The sequence below is a fragment of the Lynx canadensis genome, chromosome A3 (genome assembly GCF_007474595.2).
Source record: "Lynx canadensis isolate LIC74 chromosome A3, mLynCan4.pri.v2, whole genome shotgun sequence".
In the NCBI taxonomy this organism is placed as follows: domain Eukaryota; kingdom Metazoa; phylum Chordata; class Mammalia; order Carnivora; family Felidae; genus Lynx; species Lynx canadensis.
Window position 1 is genome coordinate 21,128,835 of NC_044305.1, and position 10,142 is coordinate 21,138,976.

At 50.4% G+C, this 10,142-nt stretch overlaps 1 protein-coding gene across 1 annotated transcript in view; it reads left to right on the top strand.

Annotated features, from left to right (window-relative positions):
• The window catches only part of KIAA1755 (KIAA1755 ortholog), a 41,244-nt gene extending 38,459 nt beyond the window's left edge, over positions 1-2,785 (top strand). The window contains exon 15 of the mRNA XM_030309621.1: positions 232-2,785. Within this exon, the coding sequence (XP_030165481.1) occupies positions 232-819 (588 nt within the window). The 3' untranslated portion in view covers positions 820-2,785. The remainder of the gene's footprint in view (positions 1-231) is intronic.
• The last annotated feature ends 7,357 nt before the right edge of the window (positions 2,786-10,142 follow it).

Here is a 10,142-nt window from a genome sequence, read left to right on the forward strand (position 1 = left end):
TTGCTGGTCGCAGGTGTGTTGACCTCAGGGGCGAGAGCGAAACCGTGGCCTTGGCTGGCGGCAGAGACTCTCATGACCCCACAGAGGAGGCCGGGGCATCGACTGGGCAACGTCTTAAGAATTCAACCCGGCAGTCCGTGTTTTCTGCTCGGAGATGCACACCCCGTCCTCATGGAGCCCCACGGCCCCGCTCCCAGCCTGAACCCCACATCCCTCTCTTCTCGCCCCCAGATAACCTGGTTTCACGTGGACTGTCAGGACCTGATGAGGCAGCTCAGGCTGGGCAAGACCCAAAGGGCCAGCCCCGGAGACCAGCGCCTCGTCCACCGCTACCTGCGGCGACTGGCGTCCGAGTTCCCTGCCGAGAAGCTCACGGCCATGGGGCTGCAGGTGGCCTCTCTGAGCCAGGAGGGCCCCGGCCAGGCCCTGTGGGAGGAGGCCCGGGTGAGACACGAGGAGATCCAGACCCTTCTGAAGAGGGCACTGGCCCACTGTCCGTGCCCAGCGGGGCCCGCCGCCCACTCGGCACACCCAGAACTAAGAAAGGCAGCGGCCGAGGGTCGGGGTCTGAATGCAGCGGTGGCTTCTAGGGGAAGGGGAAGGCGGGGCCTGCCCCTCCGGGACTCCCTGGGCCTGGATCGACCGCCAAATTCCTATTGGCCTCGGGCCCCCCGAGAGGGGCAGAATGGAAGTTTCCAGGCAGGCCTTCTGGCCCAGGAAGCTGGCCAGGCTGTAGAGGCTGATGAAGGCAGAGGTCCCCGTGAGCCCTTTGATCCTGCCTCGGAGCCTCTCCTTGCCCCTCTCGTCTCCTGGCAGTGACTCCCCAGGCAGAGTCACACCCCCCACCCCGCTGGAGGCAGCTTCTCCTCAGAAGGGACAGACTCACAGACGTCTCTGGAGGACTCACCCAGACAAGTCCCCTGCATCTCTCTAGCTAGGACCCCCACCACTCACACCAGGCTCCAGGGGGTGGCTGGGGAGGGGCCCAGCGACAAGAGGCAGTTCGGGAGCCCTGGCTGAACCCCTCTGGACATGGCTCCTGACCCTTGCTGTATGTGTCGCCAGGAGAGGGCAGGAGCCTGAACCCGCTCTGAGCTCCGGGAAACTCCAGGAAGACCCGACTCACGTAGAAATAGGGAGTATGGAGGGCAGGGCAGGACAGAGTAGAGCCCGGGACCCCGGGACCGACTGCATAACGCCCGGTCCCGTCGTGGAAAGAGTAATTGGTACAGACCCTTCCAGAAGTCTCAGAGGCAACCACCTGGCGTTCAGGGGTGCACAAGCTTGCCCACGGGGCACCCTTGTCGTGAGCGGGGGGACTCGGGAGTGGCTTCTTATCTGAGACACGGATTCCAGTGCCTGTTTATCTGGCGGTGAACTCAGGATCCTCTGGTGGAGGAGTAGAGGGGAGTCTGGGAAGGGAATAAAGGGTGTGTTGTCAGGCAAATCCCCGCACAGCCGGCTGTTTGTTCTCTGGGCCGTTGGCCTCCGCGAAGAGAATCCTCTCCTAGAAGCCAGTTAGCGCACCCCAAAGGAGTGAGAATGCACTCTCTGCTCTGCTCCTCCCACCGGCGAGGGCCCTCTGTCCCACCTTCCAGGGACCCCACTTGTCCTGGCCCTCCAGAGAGAACCCGCTTCCCCTCCCCACATGTCTTCTCAGACTCTATGGGGTCCACTCCCCCGACCCCAGGACGCTCTTTAGGCACAGCGCCATGGGGTTCTGCTGGTGTTGGGACTGGGTGAGAGTGGGGAGCCACATCCCCGTCCAGCAGGGGGTCAAGGTGGGGAGGCCTTCACACCTCTGATCTCAGAGTATCTAGAAGACAGCCGGCCTTTCACATGGCCCAGAGTATCCCCTGCTAGCACCTCCCCGGAATGTCCTGATGCTGAGAAACTGTGAACCCCTGTCTCCACCTCCGGTGCGTTACCAAGGTGGCCCCTGGCAGCCCGGCCCTGGAATTTTCCTGGCTCCAGACAGAGGGTGGGGCCCTTAGCTCATCTGTGGAAGGAGAGGGAGGCGGCACTGGTGTGGAGGACAAGGCGAGTTTTTCCGGAGACAGCTCAGCAGGGAAAGCAACACAAACCTCAGTGCCCAAGTTGGCTTTCAGGAATCTTCTAGGACTTAAGATTTTGGCAAGTGTGGTCTGTGGCCTGCCTGCCTCAGGACCACTAGCAGAGCTGATCAAAGGCAGCCTCCTAGGGGGTCCCGCCCAGTTAATTAAAATCAGGCCCTTGGGGCCAGGGCATGGCTGGAATCTGCATTTATAATCGACCGCTCAGGTGTTTCCCATGTGACACAGCGAGGTGGGGTGCTGCCGGGCAACACCTGGGGCTGGGGTCTGAGCTGGCCCCCCACCCCAGGCTAGCTCTGTTTCTTGCATTCCACTCTCCTGCCTTGCAGTCCAGACGGGCCTGAGGATACAGGAGGCATTTGATAAGCCCACCTCCCTCCATCCATGCCTGTCGCCTCAGACAGGGGGCCGAAGGCTCTTAAAATGCTGTTGCTATAGCAACAGCATCCAACCAGTGGGGACCACAGGCAGGGAGCCAGGGCACCTGGGGTGCAAGGATGGAAACTAACTTCTGAGAGGATACAGACACCGCGAGGGTTGAGGGGGGCTGAGGAAGGGGACGGATGGTCCTGGAATTCTTGGAAGGGAGGGCTCCCTAAAGCCATCTTGCGCATCCCTCTGCTCTCTAAAAAGAGCCAAATCCCATCACAGTAGCCCATGGAGGGGGGGACGCCGAAACGAAATATAATAACGAATAAATAATACATAATGTATAGCTGACGTTTACCTCTGCATTTTCTTCCTGCCTAGCTCGGTGCTAAACACCTGAAAAGCTGTACAGGCTCCTGAATCTTTCACGACAGTCACGTGAGGCCAATACCAATTTCACTCCGTTTTACTGAGGAGGAAACAGACTCCCAAAAGTGCCACGCAGAGAGTGGCAGAGCCAGGACCTGATCACACGCTGATGCTTTGGACTCACCTCGGGACAAGCCCGGGCCGATCGCTGGTTCCGCGGGGGTCGCAGCTTTGTCCCCTCGGAAGTCCTGCGGAGCTTGGCCGCTGCTGTGTGCCCAGCTGTGTGCCTAGGCTGGACCAGGCTTGGTCCTTTGGGCCCTTCACACCTGGTCTCCGGTAGTGCGCGAGCCAGTGTGGCAGTGTGGTCAGTCACGTGGCTCTCGAGTTGGACAGACTGGATTTCTGCCCAGGCTCCGCGGCTCACGAACTGTGAGTCCTTGGCCAAGTTGTGTGGTCTTTCTGTGCCGTGGTTTCCTTTCTCGAGAGAATAATCAGATCTCAGAGGCTTGCTGCGTTACGTGAGTTAGTATGTGGAAAGTCCTTAGAAAGGTGCCTGGAGCATAGTAAGTGCTCATTAAATGGGTATCTTGTATTATACTTTAGCACCGGCCTGGCCAGCCCCTGCTTTCATTATCTAGCAAGCCAAGGGAGACATTTCTCCAGAGGCCACCAGTAGATTCCCAAAGAATTTTTTGGTCTTTGAATCGTGTGGATCTCTTAATTAATTTTCTGATTAACTGACTTCTGCCCTGACCCACCCGTGGAGGGGGCGTGGCATGGCCTCCCCCTAGAGATGTCGCTCTAGTGACAACAGAGCTTTGTGTCAGCAAAGCCTCAGCCCCAAGAGGCTGCTGTGCAGAGGCGAAGGTGCGGTCCCTCTGTGCCGGTGGGAGGAAGGTGGACCGTTAAGGAACCCCGAGTCCGCCAGTGACATGACGGTGACAGGAGCCCCTTTTCCGTGCTTGAGGGGTTGCAGGAGGAGCACGGCCTGGGAGGCAGGGGCCTCAGGTGACGCACCATGTTGCAGACCGCCTGCAGGACCCCAGGCGGGTTGCTTTCCCCTCTGGCCCTCAGTTTGCCCTATCCGTCCCATCAGATCACTAAAAGGATAAGGATTTTTCTTGTCTTTGGACTCAGAGAGCCCTGCCTTTGAATCCAGGCTTACCCGCCTGGCGGCTGTGAGCAGGGCAGCCTCTCAGTTTTCCCCACCTTCCAGTGGGTTTATCAAGCCTCCCGGGCCAGCACGATAAGATCTCCGGATCCCCGAGCTCCATACCAAGCGTTTTTCTTCTCCAGAGGGGTGACTGTCGTGTCAAGGAGCAAAGCCTTAGGAATCCACTGGGCCGTGGCAAGAAGCAGGATGAGCCCAGATTGAAGTTGAGGCACTTCACAGTTTACAAAGTATTTTTTTTTTTGTCCGTCGGTTTTTTCCTCTGAGAGTCACTGCAACCCCGAGGGCACCAAAGTCATACTCTGGGATGTCCCCGTGTTGCAGTTGAGAAGACGCAATGAAGACCGGAGAGGGGAGGTGACGTCCCCAAGGTGAAACTGCAAGGAAAGGGGTCGCAGGGCAAGAAGGGGAAAGCCCAGAATCTTGTCCCGCTTCTGGTCAGTGCCAAACCTGGGGGCGCAGATAAGCCTCCAGTTGTCAGCCACTCGGAAGGGGGTGCGCCACACCCTCCTGCCGTCAAGTTACCCTCACCAGACCCAGACAGGGCAGCCGGTTGGAGTCAGGGCGCAGGCAGCCGTCATAAAACAGAGATATTCTGTTCTCTGGGGGCTGTGAACTGGCTTCCAGCCCAGGACAAACCCGTCTGGCTCAAACCCCCGCCCTCTCCTAGCTGACAAATTAGCTTTCTGAGGCTGGAGCCAGTGCGTCCCCCAGAGAGTGAGTCTTCTGTCTGGGCAACAGGATTCCTGAAGTCCTGTCCCTTCTGTTTGGGGCACTGTGGGGGGCCCCGGGGGAACCACTGCACCGCTCAGGCCTCACTTCCTCCATCTGTGAAATGAGGGGGTCGGGCCCGAAACGGATGGCAAGCTGGGGTCGTCTTGCATGTGGAACTCTGCTCTACTGTCCCAATGCCGCCTCCTCCTCTGTGCACTGCCCACGCATTCAGGTGCTCAGGCTGGAAATCTGCAGCTTGTCCTTGAACTTCCCCACAGCCCTGAAATCCGCCGGCCTATCCTTCTCTGATGTTCCATTTCTGTCTCCCTCCGCATCCCCACCGTCCTCCCAGCCTCCATCCTCTCTCCCCTGGACGGCTGTAACCGTAGCTTCCGTGGTCCTCCCGAGCCACAGAACCTAGAGGAACCTTTACAAACCGTAAGATAACGTCGATGTCATCCCATGGCTCTCCGGACGTAAACCCAGCCCTCGCTGTGCTGCACGAAGCTGTGTGTGGTCAGGCTTCTGCCTATCACTCTAGCCTCGCCATGTGCCCCAATCTCCACGTTCTCTCTGAATTGTGGCAACACTGACGTCCTTTGAGTTCCTCAGCCACTCCAAGCTCTTTCTGAGGTCAAGTTCCCCTAAAAGCAGAACCTGGAGATGAGGCTCCGGTGCGGGTGATTTGTCGAAAAGGCGATCAGGACAGAAAGGCAAGGAGGCCAAGGTGTAATTGCAGAGCAGCGTCAGCCTCTGGCTGGTAACACGGAGACGCTGGAGGGCATTTTACACCTGCAAGGCACACGGGCTGTGTGCAAAATGCACCGCGCTAAGCAGGGTCCAGGAGCCCGAGGGCAGTCTTTGGAAGTCTTTGCAGGTGTGGGTCCATCCGTAGAAGATACTATTCTGTATAAAGAATATGCAGGAAGCTCTCACAACTACATAATAATAGTGAACAATTTAAAAATGGGCAAAGGATCTGAATAGGCCTTTCTCCGAAGAAGAGACACAACATGCCAATGTTGGAAAGCAGTTTTCCAGGTCCTCAAGTGGTTACCATATGACCCAGCAATTCCAGTATGAGGAATATACCCAAGAGAAAACGTGTGCCCACACAAAAATTTGTACGTGGATGTTTACAGCAGAATTATTTATAGCCACCAAAAAGTAGAAGCTACCCAAATATTGACCAACTAATGAATGGATAAACAAAATGTGGCATATTCAAACAATGGGACATTATTCAATCATTAAAAGGAATGAAGTCACTTCCTCACTTATTCTACAAAGGCACCATTATCCTAACGCCAGAGCCAGATAAAGATATCGCAAGAAAAGAAAATTATAGACCGACGTACCTTGTGAATGAATATACATACCAAAATCCTCAACAAAATACTAGCAAAGTAAATATAACAGCATATTAAAGAGATTATACAGTGTAACCAATTGAGATTTATCCCAGGAACGCAAGGGTAGTTAAGCATATGAAAATCCATCAATGTAACATACCATAGTAGCAGAAAGAATGGTTCAAAAACCCACGTGACCATCTTGATGCAGACAAGACATTTGTCAAAATCCAACACCTCTTTGTGATAAAAAAAAAAAAAAGTCAGAAAACTAGGCATAGAGAGGAACTTATTCAACATTCTAAAGGACACTTAAGAAAAACCCACAACTAACATCACACTCATAGGTGCAAGACCTATGATCTTTCCCCCGAAGCTTTCCCCCTAAGATCAGGAAAAAGGCAAGGAGGCCTGCTTTCACCCTTGCTATTCAACATTGTACTGGAAGTTCTAGCCAGAGCAATTAGACAAGAAAAACAAATAAAAGGCATGAACAGTAAAACTGCCTCTATTCACAGATGACATAACCCTGTGTATAGGAAATCCCAAGTAACCCGCAAGAAAGCTACTAGAGCTAATAGCTGCAGGGTACAAGATCAACACACAAAAATAGTTGTGTTTTTATACACCAACAATGGATAATCTGAAAAGAAAATGAAGAAATCAGTTCCATTTACAATAGCATCTAAAAGAATAAAAGCTAGGAATAAATTGAACCAAGGAGGTGAAAGATTTATACGCTGCAAACTTTAAAACATTGCTGGAAGGGCACCTGGGTGGCTCAGTCAGTTAAGTGGCCCACTTTTGATTTCGGCTCAGGTCGTGATCTCATTGTTGGTGGGTTTGAGCCCTGCATCCCCACTATCGGTGCGGAACCTGTTTGGGATTCTCTGTCTCCCTCTCTCTCTGCCTCTCCCCTGCTTGTGTTCTCTCTCTCTCTCTCTCTCTCTCTCTCAAAAGTAAATAAACTTGAAAACAACTGCTGGAAAAAACTAAAGAAGACCTAAAAAAATGGGAAGACATCTTAGGCACATAGATAGGAAGACTTAACATTATTAAAATATCAATACTACCCCAAAGCGATCAACAAATTCAATGTAACCCATATCAAAATTCCAACAGCCTTTTTTTGCAGATATGGAAAAGCCAATCTTCAAATTCCCACAGAATTTCAAGAGGCCCCAAACAACCAGAACAACTTGAAAAAGAAGGACAAAATTGGAGGACGCACAGTTCCCAGTTTCAAAACTTACTACGAGATTACAGTAATCCAAATAGTGTGGCATTGCCATAAAGACAGACATCCAGACAAATGGAATAAAACTGGGAGTCCAGAAATAAACCCATATATCTACAGCCAATTGATTTTCAACAAGGGTGCCAGGTCCATTCAACAAACCGTGCTGAGGCAGCTGGATTTCCACATGTCAGAGAAGGAAGCCGACTCCTACTTCACACCATATACAAAATTAACCCAAAATGGATCAACGACCTAGATGTAAGAGCTGAAACTATAAAACTCTCAGCAGAAAATATAGAACTAAATCTTCATGACCTTGGATTTGGCAGTGGACTCTTAGATATGACGCCAAAAGCATGAGCAACAAAAGGAAAAATTGATACATTTGAGGGGCGCCTGAGTGGCTCAGTCCGTGGGGCGCCCGACTTTGGCTCAGGTCATGATCTTGCAGCTCGTGAGTTCGAGCCCCACGTCGGGCTCTGTGCTGACAACTCAGAGCCTGGAACCTGCTTCGGATTCTGGGTCTCCCTCTCTGCTCCTCCCCCTCTCGTGCTCTGTCTCTCTCTCTCTATCAAAAATAAATAAACATTAGAGAAAGTTGATACATTTCACTTTATCAACATGAAACCTTTTGTGCATCAAAGGACCTTATTCAGGAAAGTGAAAAAGACAACCTAGAAAATATGTCGAAATCATATATATATTAAGGTTTAATAGTTAAAATCTATAAAGAACGCTTATAAGTCAACAAAAGGACGCAACGCAATGTAAAAATGGGTAAAGAACAGGTATTTCTCCAAAGATACACGAATGGCCAACAAGCACGTGAAAAGATGCTCAACATACTTAGTCATTAGGGAAATGTAAATTAAAACCACAGTGAGATACCACTGCATACCTGCAACGAGGGCTATAATCAAAAAGGCAGAAAATCACAAATATTGGTAAGAGGGTAGCGACATTGAAACTCTTGCCTTGCTGACAGAAACGTAAAATGATGCAGCGACTGTGGAAAAATGTGAGGATTCCTCCGAAAGATCAACATAAAATGATCCAGCAATTCCACTCCTAGAAGCATACCCCAAGGAATTGAAAATGGGGACTCAAACAGACATTTGTGTGCCAATGCTCATTGCAGCATTATTCACGACGGCTAAACGGTGGAGACAGCTGAAGCGTCCATCAACAGATAAATGGGCAAACAAAATGTGGAATGTACATGAAATGGGAAATTATCCATCCATAAAAAGGAATGTTCTGGTGCATGACACGATATAGGTGATCCTTGAAAACAATATGCTGAGTGACACAAGCCGGGCAAAAAGGACCAATAATAGCGTATGATTCTGTTATACGAAATATCTAACACAGGCAAATTCATAGAAATATAAGGCAAGTTGGAAGTCACCAGGGCTCGGGAGGAGGAAGGAATGGGGAATTATTGTTTAATGGGCACAGTGTTTCTGTTAAGGTGATGAAAATAATTTGGAAATCGTGGTGATGATGGCACATTTCAAATGTAAACGAAGGCCACTGAGTTGCACACTTAAAAATAGTTAAAATGGCAAATTTTATGTTATATATATTTTATCAAAATACAAATTTTTTAAGGAAAAAGTACTGATAAGTGCTACCACATGCATGAACCTTATAAAGTTTAGGTTAAGTAAAAGAAGCCAGTCTCATATATGTTAATATATAATAAGAGATTATATATCATATGATTCCATTTACATGAAATGTCCAGAAAGGTAAATCTGTAGAGACAGAAAGTGAATTAGTGGTTGCTTAGGGCTGGGGGTGTGGGGTGAGAGAGTATGAATCCTTAAAGGGTAAAGGGTTTCTTTTGGAGGTCATGAAAATGTTCCAAAATTGACTGTGGTGGTTATATGTATCTGTGAATACACTGAAATACTATTAAATCATACACTTTGCATGAATTGTATGGTATGTGAACTCTACCTCAATAAAGGTGTTTGTTTGTTCTTTTTTTAAAGCCACCAGAAGGATGCAGAGAAACAAAAAGTGATCATAGGGAATGTGGGTGTAGCAGTGACAATGTCTGCTTACAATCTCTTCCTTGTCTCAAGGCCTGGAACGTTCTTCCCCCACCTTTTCAATTAGTTAAGCCCTTCTCATGCTTCAGATATCAGCAACATCAGCCTTTCCTGGCCACTGTGGACAGGTCAAACCCCTTTTGTGTTAGAACCAAGGGCTTCTCCATCACGGCACTTATCCCAACTGCCGTTTTGGAATATTTCATTAATGCTCACGCCCTCTTCTAAACTGTGAGTTTCGTGAGAGCAGGAACTGAAAGTCTCTGTTCAATATATCCTTGGCAACCGGGGAAGAAACTCAACCAAATTCATCAGATGAATGGATGAATGAATGCCAACTTTGATCAATTAGTAGGGACTGCCTAGAGTGCACGTTGGGCTCAGTAAAAAGAAGTCTATGATTGATTAATGATGTCTGCCATGGATGCCAGTATAGACAGAAGTAATAGATGTGTCCCAAATTTGCCATCGCTGAGCTAGATAGGGCCATGCCTCAGGGTCCCCCATCAGAGGGCGCTCTAGAAACAATCTCATCTCCGCCCAGCTCCCAGGAGGGGAGTGCAGTTGTCATCCCAGCTGGCCTTGATAATCAATCACACAGCCATGCGGTGCCCGTTAGGATTTGTCACCGACCGCATCCAGGTGCGCCAGGCAAGAGCAGGCAGGTTCATTTGCATCTCATCTGCATGGACATTTGCATACGCCTCCACAGCCCCGTCTCCTTGCAATTTTCAAGTTAAAATGTCATTATGGCTCCTGTGAAGCCTGTTATTTCTTGATTTCCTTCTCCCTGCTTCT